At 40.8% G+C, this 14,740-nt stretch overlaps 1 protein-coding gene across 2 annotated transcripts in view; it reads left to right on the top strand.

Annotated features, from left to right (window-relative positions):
• The window catches only part of GRXCR2 (glutaredoxin and cysteine rich domain containing 2), a 31,278-nt gene extending 18,376 nt beyond the window's left edge, over positions 1 to 12,902 (top strand). For both annotated transcript variants that reach the window (XM_053566955.1, XM_053566956.1), the window contains exons 2-4: positions 533 to 925; positions 7,422 to 7,649; positions 12,120 to 12,902. In XM_053566955.1, coding sequence (XP_053422930.1) covers positions 533 to 925; positions 7,422 to 7,649; positions 12,120 to 12,302 — 804 coding nt within the window. In that variant the 3' untranslated portion in view covers positions 12,303 to 12,902. The remainder of the gene's footprint in view (positions 1 to 532; positions 926 to 7,421; positions 7,650 to 12,119) is intronic.
• Positions 12,903 to 14,740: the final 1,838 nt, after the last annotated feature.

The following is a 14,740-nucleotide window of genomic DNA, read 5'->3' as shown; positions in this document are numbered from 1 at the left end:
CATGGGTGTTAGAGTCGGATGAATCTGAATCCGAATCCCTGCTTTGTCACTTAGCTGTGCTAGAGTAGACAAATGAAGAAACAGCACTTCTCTTTCCCCTCTGTAGAACAGATAATGCTTTCCTTGTAGGGTAACTGTGAAGACAAAGTAATATAATGCATGCAGCAATCTCTGGCACTTATTAAATGCTCACCAGATCACAGTTGCTACTGGTAACAATAACAAGTCACTTGTTAACTGATTGAGTATCTGATCCTTATTGAATTGGCACTTGTTCAGTATAAGTAAATTGATTCATCCTCAGGTTAAGAAAAGCCAAGGTTAAGGTGAAGTTATGGGTGAGCTTGGGATTATGAGAACAACCAACCTTGTCTTATGTTCCTTCGGCTCCATAAACCCACAATCACCTGCCTTTTCATGAGGGTCTATCAATATTTAACGTACGGGTGTCAGTTACTGTAAACTGACCATACCCTAGCAACAACTTGAATTAATTATATGCAGGAGATAAAATAAAATGCCTTTTCCCCAGAGGCCCAAGTTCCACTGGCTACCCAGAAGCCTGGTAACCACAGTGAACTTTCTTCTGATGGAGGACACGGAGAAGCAGCTGAATCAGAAGAGCGATGGCAAACCCCGGAAAGTACGATTTAAGATCTCCTCCTCCTACAGTGGCCGAGTACTGAAGCAGGTCTTTGAGGACGGACAGGAATTAGAGTCACCAAAGGAAGAATACCCTCACAGTTTTCTCCAAGAATCCCTTGAACCAATGGATGGTGTTTACGGGTCTGGGGAAGTTCCCAAACCCCAGCTGTGCTCCCCTAAGCTGACTGCTCAGAGGATCAGTGTATTCAGAGAGGGCAATGCCTATACCTTGGCTAGCAGCCAGCCTCTGTTCAACAATTACAAGATGAATGACCACAAGGTTGGTATTGTGCATGGCATGTAAACTCCAAGGGCAGGGCTTCAGACTTGTGTCTTGCTCAGGCCCCAGTGCCAGCCGGAGCTGTAGGCACACCAAATGGGAAGTCACTATTAGAATATGTGGGGACAAAAATAACGTCCTTGTTCATATTTGGATTCCATCCAGGGTAATACATTGTAATTGGATCTTTGGGTTTTCTCGGATGTAAATTAAACAGAGGTGCCGTGGTTTTCATGTTGCCAGACTGCCCTTTTAGAAAATTATGCAGAAGTAGGTCGTTTTGTTTCCTGAAAGAGCTGAATGTTTGAAGATGCTCATTTTATTCCTGCCAATTATTTAGCTTGTGGTTTATCCATGTCTTATTCTTTACCTCTATGGCCTTCCTGCAGTCTGCTTATAAAGAATGTTTATTTATTTATTTTGCTTTTCCATTGCTCATTAGCATGAAATGTGGGTAGTGGAATCCTGGGAAGAGATGGTGAAAAGGAAATAAGCCCGGGGAGACGTTACATGGGGAAGAAGTTTGAGCTAATACTTCAGTCGAAGCGTGTGTTTAATATGTGAATTTCAATTACTTCCCTGATTCCATGGATAATCAAAAGCCCACACATGATTTTCCCTTAAGCTTAAAGAATCTGGAAAATATTCACTGTTATCCAAAATTCATAGGAGATGTGTATATGTTCTCTGTCAGCGGGACCATGAATGCCTTTTAAAAAAGATTAAATACAATTATATAATGTATCCACATTATTAATGAATAGCACACCAGGCTGTGTTCTCATCCTTAAAGTGTGAAATGCAGATAATTATTGTCTAATTATTTTTATTGTTAGTTTCCTAGGGGAATAGATAATGTATCTATTGAAGACAAATGTATTATTGGCTTTGCTGGCATTGGTAAAATTATGGGCATGTCCACAATTATCAAAGATAGTACCAGGTTTCTTTTCACTATTAAGGGGGTGAATGTTAATGGGGTGACTTATGCCTCACAAAGTGCTCTCACATGCTATTCTATCTATTTCTATCACGTTGTATCTTTACCGTGACCTGGAGAAAGAAAAGTATGGTCCTTCTCATTTTGCAGATAAGTAAAATTGAGTGCCGAGTTTTTGTTTGTTTGTTTGTTTTGAGACAGAGTCTCACCATGTCACCCTCAGCAGAGCCCTGTGGTATCACAGCTCACAGCAACCTCAAACTCTTGGGCTCAAGCGATTCTCCTGCTTCAGCCTCCCAAGCAGCTGGGACCACAGGTGCCCGCGAGTACTGAGTTTTTAAGGGTCCTACCTGATATTTACAAGGTGATTGGGTGCAGAATCATAAGAATCTGGTGTAATTCCTCATACTTTTTGCTTTAGGGAATGTTATTTTTCAGGGAACACAATTATTATGTAATAATAGTGATGATGATAATAGCTCCTACCATTTATTAAGTACTTATTATGTCATGCACGTATAGTATTTCTTTTTAATTATATCTGATTTGTAGGTTTGGAACTTACCAGAGTCATAGTTCATGCAAACCTGTACAAGGCCATGGTAGATAATTTGAGATTGCTTGACCTTCATAAGTCATGTGCCAAACCTGGTATTCATATAAATGTAGGGTTTAACATGGATTTATACATCTAGGTAAACAAGTCTTTGTTGAAGCATGGCTCAGTTGGTTCAAACTCAGTGCTCTAGAGACAATGTTGAAGTTTTAGTTCCTGTCTGGTCCAGTTATCCTTGTTTTCTTTGTTGCCTGATCCAGTGCCCCATCAGATCTTAGCTGGCCTCTGAGTATGAGAGTGTCCAAGATGGATTCATGCAGCATCCTCCACTGAAACACTTTGTCAATATGGTATTTAGGAAAAATAAGGAAATGAGAACTGAGATGTCATGATTTTTCAATAGTGAATCCAATTATAAAATAACTATTAGTAAATACTGGTTATGAAACCCCATCGGGTAACAGTTAAGTGCAATGATTCAAAACAAAGGCTCTGCACTAAACCATATTTGTGCACCATTGTTTATAACAGTATTATTCGTAATCATCTAAAGGTAGAAACAACCTATGTGTCCATTTGTTGATGAATGAATACAAGAAAAATGTGGTATATACATGCAATGGAATATTACTCAGCTTTAGAAGTAATTTTGGAATTACTGGAAGGACAAAGGAAGGACATTTTGACATATGCTATACCATAGACAAATCTTATATGTGCAATAAGCCAGTCAGAAAAAGATAAATACTATACGATTCCACTTGTGTGACTTACCCGGAGTAATCACATTCATGGAGATGGAAAGCAGAATGGTGGTTTCCAGGGGCTCAGGGTTGGGGAGGAGGAAGGACTATTGCTTAATAGATATAGAGTTTGAGTTTGGGAAGAAGACAAAGTTCTCAAGAGGGATGGTGGTGATGATCGCACAACAATGTGAATGCGCTGAACGCCACTGAACTGGACACTTAGAAACGGTGGAAATGGTAAATTTTATGTCATGTACATTTGACCACAATAATAATAATGATTTTAAAAAAACCCCAGGGACTCTGATGTTAGTCAAACCCTGCCTTGGGCTCATCTCAGAACTTTGGGAGGGTTGCTTGAGGCCGGAAGTTTGAGGCAAACCTGTGCAGTATATTGAGCCTCTGTCTTTTTTAAAATTTCAGATTAATATGAGGGTACAAATGATTAGGTTACAGTGTTTGCCTTTTCTAGGTAAGGTCCCTGTGGTATTTGTGTCCTGCACCCAGAAGGTGTGTAGTATACTGTTACATTGTGCCCATTAGGTGAGAGCACATCAATCCCCCTCCCTCATTTCTTCTCCCTCCCCCCTACTTGAATTCAATTGATTTTTTTCTTGTGTAGGTATGTATTAGTTAGTCTCCTGGTTTCATATTAGTATTGAGTATATTGGTACTTGCTGTTCTATTCTTATGATAATTTACTAAAAAGAATGGTCTCCAACTCTATCCAGGTTAATACAAAAGATGGAAAGTCTCCATCTTTTTATGGCTGAATACTATTCCATGGCGTACATATACCACAGTTTATTAATCCATTAATGGTTGATGGGCACTTGGGTTGATTCCACTTGGGCTGTGATAAATAATCTAGTGCAAATGTCCTTAAGACCCTGTATTTACAAATTTTTTAAAAATCAGCTAGGTATGGTGATGTGGGCTTATAGTCCCAGCTGCTTGGGAGGCTGAGTCAGGAGGATCACTTGAGCCTTGGAGTTCAAAGTTACAGGGAGCCACTGACAGGGCTGCTGCACTCCAGCCTGTGTGACAGAGAGAGACCCCATCTCAGACAACAAGAACAACAAAGCCCAGGCTTTCTACCCATTTACTGTGCAAGCTTGAGCAAGCTACTTAACCTTGCAGTGCTTCAACACCATCATGCATGATGCAAGGTTAATAAAAGTGACTAAAAGAGAGTTATGTGGTGATTAAAAAGACAATCCTTAAGAAGCTCAGCTTTGTGCTTGGCACACTGGTGTATATGCTCAGGAAATGTTATCCACAATTGACATAAAGAGCAGGTTCTGATCAAAAAAATGTTGAGTCTTTTGTTTTCTGTGATGGGTAGAGGAAGCAGCTATAAATAATCAAAATAGTTTAAGGAATTAAAACCAACTGAAGACTTGGTGCCCATGCTCAGTGGTTAGGGCACCGGCCACATATACCCAGGCTGGAGGGTTAAAACCTGGCCCAGGCCTGCTAAACAACAATGACAACTGCAACAACAATAACAACCACAACAACAGATAGCCGGGCATTGTGGTGGGCACCTATAGTCCCAGCTACTTGGGAGGCTGAGGCAAGAAAATCGCTTAAGAGTTTGAGGTTGCTGTGAGCTGTGACACCACAGCACTCTACCAAGAGCAACATAGTGAGACTCTGTCTCAAAAAATAAATAAATAAATGAAACCAACTGAAGTTTGTAAGATTCATAAAAGGAATGAAAGGGAAAAGGAATGGGAATAATATTAATGGACACCTTATTTATACATATTATGTAATTTCATCTTCATAATATTTCTATGAGAAAGAGTTTCACAAATTGGAAAAACAGCAGTTCACAGGGGTTAAACAATTTGAAAAACTCGGATGGTTGTTGAATAACATTTGAATAGAATTTGAACTCAGGTTTCTCTACCTTCAAAGCCTACTAAATTTCTTGTACCTAATAAGAGCAATGAAAGGGTTTAGTAGTGCCAGATTAGAAATCTCTAAGCATGTTGCCACGGACGCCAGAGTGGTTGCAAATGCTCAATCACATAGGTTGCTATTCTGGGCTCTATGGAAGGAAATGAAAAATTCCTAGCTCCATTCTGCCTTCTATAATTCAAGAGTGGGTATTCCTCACAGGCAATTAATGTAACCAGATAGTGTGAACTTTACTTACACCCAGAGAGTCTCCTTAGACACAAGGAAGAGCTTGGCTGTCAGACTGAAACTTAAACACACCCTAAAGATGCTTTGGTACCCTCCATCTTTGGGGTATCTTAAAGCAAATTTGTGATGAGGGGTGGTATCTTGGACATTGACCAACTTACAGGCAGGGGGCTGGACCAAGTGATCTCAGATTCTCTTAGCATATTGAAAGCTTTGTCTTGAAAAATAAAACCAGCCCAAGATATGAAAAAGCTCCCTAGAAAACTGAACCTCTTTGGTTATTACTGGAAGTAGAAATGGAATCTTCCAAAAGTACCCCCATCCTTATCTTCTGATGTTCAGAAACTGATATTCCAGAGTGTGAAATAGGAATCCAGCCTGCATAAAACAATAGGAAATGGAAGCTGCTACACAATCCCCTGAAGAGAGGGAGAGAAAACAGGGCCAGAGAGGAAGCCTGTGGCTTAATGAATAATTATTGAAAACACTATGGATGTTTCAAGGAAGCGAACCTAAACATTGAAGTCTTGCTCAAGCCAGGCTTTGACTAAATACATACAGGGCTGCTTAACTGTATGACATTTAGACAGATTTGATTATACAGTTCTATAACTAGGACAGAACAGCTCATGCTGAGGTGTTTAGTTGTGTAGCGTGATTGTGTGTGCACAACTGAAGATCAGTTTTTAATAGTTAACAATGGTCCTGATGCCCATCATTTTCATAGTATCTCCAACTTTTCCAAACCCTACATTGTCCTATATTTTTAAAAGCACCTACCCACCCCACACCCCCAAACTTGACATAATTAGCTTCAGGAATGAGACTCAAAATATTTAACCATAGGAACATTGCTCAGTCAGCATAGAAGCCAGCAGTGTTGGGGCAGGGTCCTGAAACCAGGGCTCCTAAGTGTTAAATCTTACCTGGCTGAACTTTGGGATGGTAGAGGCTCCCTGAGGGGGAGAAAAGGGTAGTAGGAGGTCACTCAGGAGTCTCGGGACAGCACCTGTTTGTCACTCTATATAGAAGTGTTCCTATATTTAATAACTTGTCTGCAGCAGTGCCTGCCAACTAGATGTCAGCCCCTTTGCTGATAAGCAAATTGCGGTTCTAAGAGGCTGTGTGACTTTCCTGTATCTCACGATAGGTAGACAGTAGAACTGGAATCCAATGCAATTTCTTGCCCAGTTATCCTAACTCTGGGTAAAATATGTGTTGTGGGTCCACTGAAATCCCTGAACACCTTCTTCCCAGGCATCTTTGTTTTCTGACTGTGATCTTGTCCAAACTTGTTCCTGAGCAAATGATTAAGAAACACATGGTAACGCCATATGAAGGAACATAAGTTATTAGTGATAATGCTTTATAAATTTATGTATTTGTATGTATAATACAAAAGTTTTTTGTATTATATAGATAATGAAAAAATACCCTACAGTACTATGATACTATATTTTGGAGGGAAAATATTTGTCAATAGGGAAGTGTAGGTGATGAGAATATCAACTTTAGTGTGACATAGTTGGATTGCAGTCCCAGCCACAGTCCCCAAGTAACTCTATCACCTTAGCGAAACACCTACCCCTCCACAACTCAGTCCCCTCACCTGTACAATATGGAAACCATAGCATCTACCTAACGGGGATATTGCAGGAAAAGTGAGATAATGTTGAGACATGGATCCTGCCACACAAATGGTGCTCAGTAAATGTTATTTACTAATATTATTTATGGATAGAAAAAAACTGGAGGGGTACTTATAGAAAACAGAAACAGTGTTTCTTTGCATTTATTATGCACTCATTATACCCAGCTCTGCATTGGCCGTGGGGGCATACAGTAGGATGGGAGCTCTAGCCCCTGCCCTCCAGCGTCCTGCACTTGGAGTAGTGCAGCTTTGATTGATTACCAGCAAGGAAGATAATTTTGATGGCTTCCAGAGAGAGCAAACGTATCAGAGCAGAACTAGAGCTCTGGGGTCTGACGGGATCGCCAGCATTGGCTGGTTCCCCCTCTCCTGTTTCCTGGGATGTTGGACACGTTCTGCTGCCCTGTATTTGGTGGGGAAGTTTCCATGCTCATTCTGCATTTCTCTAGCCCCCACCTATTATAGATTTCGGAAAGATAATCATCTATACGAACAACCTGAAAATCATTCGTACCCCAATGGACAAGAGAGACTTCATGAGGAAAATGCTCCAGAATGAAGAAGAGCCTGAAGAAGAGTCTCTGATAAGCAAAGAGGAAAGCTATGGAGACCAGGACCAGCACAACGGGCCTCTGCTGGAAGCGGAAAGCGTGTTCCCCCGTAACCGGTACACACAGGTGCGTCAGCGAACTTGGCTTTCCCACTCATAACTGACCCTATGGCCGGGGTCCCCAAATTGGTTCTAAGTAAAAACTTTGGGATGTGAATGCTTAAGATATCTAAATATACAATTCTTTAATTCTATTATTTCTTATACCATATTGTAAGTTGTGGGAGCACATATTTTCAGAAAAGGGCCAGTTGTGGGTCACAACTGCAGGTCTGAATAAAAAAGTAAGAGTAGGCCTGATGTGACAATTACCTTTAAATTCAGTGTGGAGAGATCCGTGCTTTTTAGCTGTAATACTGTAAACCAGGACAGAGGTGTACAGCAGAAGGTTGCTCTGAAAGGTTATACTTCACTTGTCCGGCCTTTAAACTCTGTTTTAAATTGCTATTTGTTTGCCCCATCCCTCATGCAGTAAATTCCCAGACAAGCTTTATCCTAAAAGAGAGGGTCAAAGAACATCAAGGAGCCCCTTCTGACCAAGAGCCTCTTTGTTCTGTAACATGGAACAGGGCAGCAGAGAGAATCTGATGCAAGGACAGGGCATGGCTGAAAGCCAGGCCAGGCTTGGGCCTGTGCATTAACTCTCAAAGAGAAGGAGAAGAATAATTGAATCCAGCTACAGTAAAAGGTGGAACGGGAAAAATTGGGCTTTGTGCTCAGTGGATGCAAGGCCATAAATCATCTGTGCTTCTTTATGCTTTATGTGATCTCACCTTTGAAATAATAGTAATAATCACCACCATCATAATTGCAATCATAATAGCTGCTATTTATTTACTGAGGGCTTCTGAGAGCCAGGCACCACTATGCTTTTCATGCAGTAGTCCATTTAATTCTCATCAGGATTCTGTGAGGTGGGTATTATTTATGGTTTCATTTTGCAGCTGGGGAAACTGAGGCTCAGAGACTTTTACTTGCCAAAAGTCACAAGAGCCAGTAGACAAATCTAAGTCCATCTGCCAACCAATCTCATGATTGTAACTGCCTTGTTATGTGATCTCTAGATTGGTGCCTGCTACTGTCTTTAGGGCTACACAAACCTTTGAGACTGTGGTGAAAGATCAGGCCCCTGTCCCTGGTTGTGGAGTTATTAAGCGGTAGATTGGTGGGTCTATTAGTTTCTAGAACCTAAGCTATAGTTTGTAACTCTGGTCTAAAACCTCCTATTAAGTCTCGGTTGCTCTGGCTAGAGTGCAATAGTGTCATCATAGCTCACTGCAACCTCAAACTCCTGGGCTCAAGTGATTGATCTTCCTGCCTCAGCTTCCCAGGTAGCTGGGATTTTAGGCATGAGCCATGACTCTGACTAATTTTTCTATTTTTTAGTGGAGATGGGATCTTGTTCTTGCTCAGGCTGTTCTCAAATTCCTGAGCTCAAGCAGTCCTGTCTGGCCCTCCTAAGTAGCTGGGACTACAGGCACACTACCAGGCCTGGCTAATTTTTCTATTTTTAGAGATGGGGGTCTTACTCTTCTCAGGCTGGTGTTGAATTCCTGGGCTCAAAAAGTTCCACCTCAGCCTCCTAGAGTGCTAGGATTACAGGTGTGAACCACTGTGCCTGGGCTATACTGAATTAATTGAAATAAAAAGCATGGTGAGGATGAGTGGTTGAAGAAATTATAACCCAGGATAAGAATGGAAACTCCAGTGAAACACTAATAATGCACCCTCGAATGTGACATTAGACGTAATTTGATTAAAATTTTGTTTTTGGGCGGCGCTTGTGGTTGAAAGGAGTAGGGCACCAGCCCCATATACCAGAGGTGGCAGGTTCAAACCCAGCCCTGGCCAAAAACTGCAAAAAAAAAAAAAAGAAAAAGAAAAATTTTGTTTTTGTTCTCTATAGCAAGCTCACCAGGTCATTTCATCAATCCTTCATTATCTAACTGACCTGATATTTTATGCAAATAAATTTTTGGATTACAAGTCTAGCATTATGGTAGGATTTTACCGTACCTGCTTGTTCAACACTGACTTTTATCATTGAAATCTTACCGGGATCAAGTACAAAGATACAGAATAATGGATTTGGCAGAAAAACGGGTTTGGCAATTTTCTTTATGACTATTTGGCAAACATTTATTTTGAGTTCTTAGGGGAAAGAAAACAAAATTCTTTATAGTTGATGTATTAAGATATGGCAATAATCAATACAATATTAAGAAGAGGGTGCATAGACATAATTTGAATTATTGATCAGTTGAATAATCACTTCCATACCCTAAATCTAGAATTAATAAAATTGAAGCTGGGTATGGTGGCTCATCTCTGTTGCTCCAGCTACTTGGGAGACTGAGACAGGAAGCTCTCTTGAGCCTAGGAGTTTGAAGGTACAGACTGCAGCCAGCTGTGATGGTGCCACTGCACTCCAGCCGGAGCAAGAGAGTGAGCCCTGTCTCTAAAGAAGGAAACAAAAGTAATTTTACAAAACTGAATTATTAAAGTAAAATTCAATGCCTTCTTAGGCACTTTGCAGCATAATGGAGCTATTTTCAAAACTTGTGCCTCCCTTTTCGGAGATTATTTTTATTCTTTAGTTAAAAAAGAAAGCTGTGAGAGCCGGGTGGAGCTACCCAGTGGACTCCAGCTATTTTGTTGGTTCCTAGAATTTAAGAACAGGAAGGGTTCTCCACATGCCATTGTTCTGTTTGTGTATTCATGCAGCACAAATGTCCCAGGCATTGTGCTGGGTGTGTGGGACATGATGGTGAAAAGGCACTAGAGCAGTTTCCCGTAGAGTCAGCAGGAACGGTCAGCAGAGAGATTCGCCATGCTAGAGGCAGTACAGGGCGTCTTGGGCAGGGCTCCTCATCAGGACGTGTGGGTGGGCAAGTCTATGTGGAGAAAGAGCTGCTAAGCTGACCTCTAGAATAAGTAGGAGTTGGCTGGGTTGGTGGTGGGGTGGGGAAATTTTTTATCTGAAAAGAAAGTTCATTAGAAGGTTTCCTGAAGGATCCCTTGAACCCAGGAGCTCAAGGCTGCAGTGAACTATGATCATCCACTGCACTCAACACTTTGTATGTGGCGGTTACTACATAACTTAATGAAGTTGCCTCAGCAGAGAGAGATCATCTCACAAGACTGGAGGCTGGGTCCACATTGTATTCGTGCCAGAGGGGGTGGGCTCCCAGGCTAGGACTGGTGGTTGTGGGAGGGAGAAAATGGGATGGATTTGAGATGTTTAGAAGGTGAAATGGATGGGACTTGTTACGGGATTCGCTGGTTTTTGGTCTGGTATCTTTCCTTATTTCTTGGAAGGTTCCCAGTCTGTAAGGAATACACATATGAGTATTGCCACCTTTCTTGAGATGTCGCAGGGGAAGAGCAAGACACTATTCAAGGGGCATTTTCTGGAGAGTAGGCATCCAGGACTTGTTGGAGGCTTAGAAGTGTGCTGGCTATTATAGGAACCTATGATCAGCCAGATAATATTGCATTGTATATATTCTCTTTTTTTTTTTTTGTGGTTTTTGGCCAGGGCTGGGTTTGAACCCACCACCTCCAACATATGGGACCAGTGCCCTAGTCCTTGAGCCACAGGCGCCGCCCTGCATATATTCTCTTATTTAATATTCCAACTACTTGGAAGAGTAAACATTATTATTACCATTTAACAGGTATAGAAACAGATTGGGAGAGGCTAAGGGACCTGCCTGTTACACAGCTTACGTCAGACAATAGCCTTAGTCCTAATCTATTAACTCCAAAGCTCTTAATCACTGGGTCTACTGCTCACAAAGACAATAAAACAGTACTACAAGAATTCAGAGCTAAGCTTTGAAGGATCATAACACTGATTGATTAACTGATTGATCCATTCATTCATTCAATCGCTCAGTCTCTGGGTCACAAATGATCTTTCTTAAGCACCTCCTATTAGATAGCCACAACAAGGGGATATGTGGTCATTAGGAACATTAATTTTGGTGTTCACCTCCCTGGATCAAAACCTGCCTCTTCCTTTTCCAAACTCGTGTGTCACCATTGGCAAACAGCTTCTCAGTATCTCATTTTCTCATCTGTCACATGGGATGGTAATACTTAAACTATCTCACTGGGATTTTGTGAGGATTAGATGAATTGATATACGGAAAGCTCTTAGAACGGCACCTGTTACCTCTGAGGCATGCCACAAGGGTCTACTGTTAGTATTTGGCAATGAGGAAAAAAAAGTTCCTGCCTTTATGGAGCTTACAGAAATAACATATCAGATGGTGACAAGAGTGATGAAGAATGTAAAGTCTTGGAATGCACCATGTGGTGGCGGTGATGCTATCTGAGAGATGTCCACCAGGGAAATGCTCTCTGATAAACTGGCTGTGATCATTCTGTGTCCTCAACAGTTCCCTCACTGGCATGTGTGGGGAGTGTTTTCCCCTCATTCTACCCTCGCCTTTGCCAAAGTGCTGTATTGACCTGTATGTGAACAGTGGATTTGAAATGGCGCTCTAACTAAACGCTGGCCTGTGTCTTGCAGGATGGGGAGCTTCCTGAGGACAACTGTCTTCACTGCCGAGGGTCAGGCAGTGCCACCTGCTCTCTGTGCCACGGCAGCAAGTTCTCGATGCTGGCCAACAGATTTAAGGAGTCCTACCGGGCCCTGAGGTGCCCTGCCTGCAATGAGAACGGCCTGCAGCCCTGCCAGATTTGCAATCAATAGCCTATGGCTTTTGCATGTCTGCTTTTATGGCACCCTCCTTAAAATTATTTCTAATAAAATGCCCCCCTCCCCCTCCTCCTGCTCTCCCAGCAAGGAGGCCAGAGTGATTGCAGTCACTCCCACCACTGGCAAAACTCAATTATCTGATGACATTTTGTGAGGCTGGTAACATCTCCATGTGAGTCTAAGTGGCAGGGGCATTTTCAAATTAGAGTCTGCTCCGAAACTTGATCTAAAATTATCCTTCCAGGAATGTGTGAAAATATCTCACTTGACTTAGCTCAGTTTTCTCCTTGCGCCAGTGAACAAATAATAAATGTATACTTCAGGCAGCAGGTTGAAGTCATTTTCTGGTTGGGAGTTAAATTTTGCAAAATTATGCAGTAAGAAAGGAATAAAAAGTCAGGTTTCTGATGAATTGAATTTCTGCTTCTTATAATGCATCTTAAATCGTTATTGACCAAATTGAATTTCTAATTAAGCAAAAGAGGAAAGGGATAGCCAAGCTGAAGGCACTAGGTGGCTACAGCAGGCAAAGCAGGATGTTCATTCTGGAGACAGGCAAGCTGAGGAGGCTTTCCTTTCTTTCTTCTCTCTTTTTTTTTTATTAAATCGTAGCTGTGTACACTGAGGCTTTCCTTTCAAAGTCCTAAGCCCCTCCTTTGTGATGTGCTTGGATATTAACCACAGAGGCAGTGAGCAATGCTGCTTCTTAGGTTAAGATGAGATCAGACACTTCCCATGCGTCTTCCTGCTCAGGTTATAAGCCAAGTCAAAGTTATTTATGATAAATTTGGTGCTCAAATATGTGTGTGTGACAGGACTTCTTCCATCCCCCGAATTATCACCAAATTAAAAAAATCTATTTTAAGTCTAAAATCTAGCCACGATCTCCTCATAAAGGACTATAAATAGATTTATGATAGGTTATCTATTGGAAATCTCTAAAATAAAAATTAATGAAGGCTGATATTTAGCAATTATGTTTCTACTGTTTATGAATGCACATACTAAGGAAAGATTATTTCCTCTTAAACTTGATTATAAAATCAGAAAAATAGTTTTGTTAATGAACTTTTGTAGTTCTAACACCCACTTTCTGTACCCCTTAAGAATGACACTGTAAAATCTGTTATCTCCTGAGACCCCTTGCTTTCTATAATGATTTTGATTTCATGACTTGATAATTTGTTATTCTCTAACATTCATCTGTTAAAATAATTCAACAATGCAATCAAGGCTTTTCAGGCAATATAAATACTTGTAATAAAAAAGATTAAAATATTTTTCAAAGCCATGATAAATTTGTCTGTATGTACCTAGATCTTACTATTACTCAGCAGCTTTTTTTGCTTCTGTACTTAACTTTTGCCTCTGCTTATGTTTTCCTACAGTTATCTGCTCTTCCGTCTTTCCAGAATACCAAAGGAGTGATGTCAAAAGGCCTTTAAGCTGCATTCTGGTTTTTGACAGAAACATGTGACCACAAATGTTATTTGAGCTCCCTACACATAGGACAGTATCGGCAGGTGCTTGGTGTACAGTGTTATCGTGAGAGGTGCCTCCCTTTTGGAGTCTCATGTAACTTGCAGTTTTAGTGGAGATGGATAGTAAACAGATGATTACAAAACAGTGTGATACGTGTTAGGCTAGGGCAATGACAGGGAAGGTTTGGAGCACATAGAAAGAGCACCCTACTTAGCCTCAGTGGGGTTAGGAAGGCTGCCCAGAGGAAGAGGCGTGAGCTCCTACCCCAGGCTCTTAGAGCCTTCAGTGCTTTGCATCACGTAATAAGTACGTCTACTCATGATCACATTTATGTTATTTATTATTATTGAGGTAGGAACAGTTAACATGCAATTTACCCTCTTAAAATTTTAAGTGTACAATACTTTCTTTTTTCACCAACTAGTGTTTTTTTATATAATATTTTTTGTTATTGACCATTAATAAGCACTGAGGATATGTCAGTAAACAAAACAAAGAAAATCTTGTGGAGCTTACATTTTGGTGATGGAATATAGACAACTACATACATAAATCTGTAGGATAAATATATAATATTTATGTATTTATGCAAAAAATCATATAGAATTAAAATATATACATTTACAGGACAATTCATATATATTGATGTAGCAAATATACATATAGAATAAAAATACATACATTTATAAATAACAAAACGACATGTATTGTGTATAGTTGTGTTAGAAAAGGATAAAAACTTTGATGAAAAATAAAACACTGAGGGGACACGGAGAGTTGGAAGGGGATGAAATTTTTAAATTAATTTTCAGGAGGTGTCATTGAAAAGGTGTCATTGGTGGCTCACGCCTGTAATCCTGGCACTCTGGGGAGGCTGAGGTGGGTGGATTGCTTGAGCTTAGGGGTTGGAGACCAGCCTGAGTGAGAGCGGGACCTCCTCTCTACTAAAA

This window comes from Nycticebus coucang, chromosome 17 (assembly GCF_027406575.1).
Source record: "Nycticebus coucang isolate mNycCou1 chromosome 17, mNycCou1.pri, whole genome shotgun sequence".
Lineage (NCBI taxonomy): Eukaryota > Metazoa > Chordata > Mammalia > Primates > Lorisidae > Nycticebus > Nycticebus coucang.
This window is presented reverse-complemented; position numbering and strand designations above follow the sequence as displayed.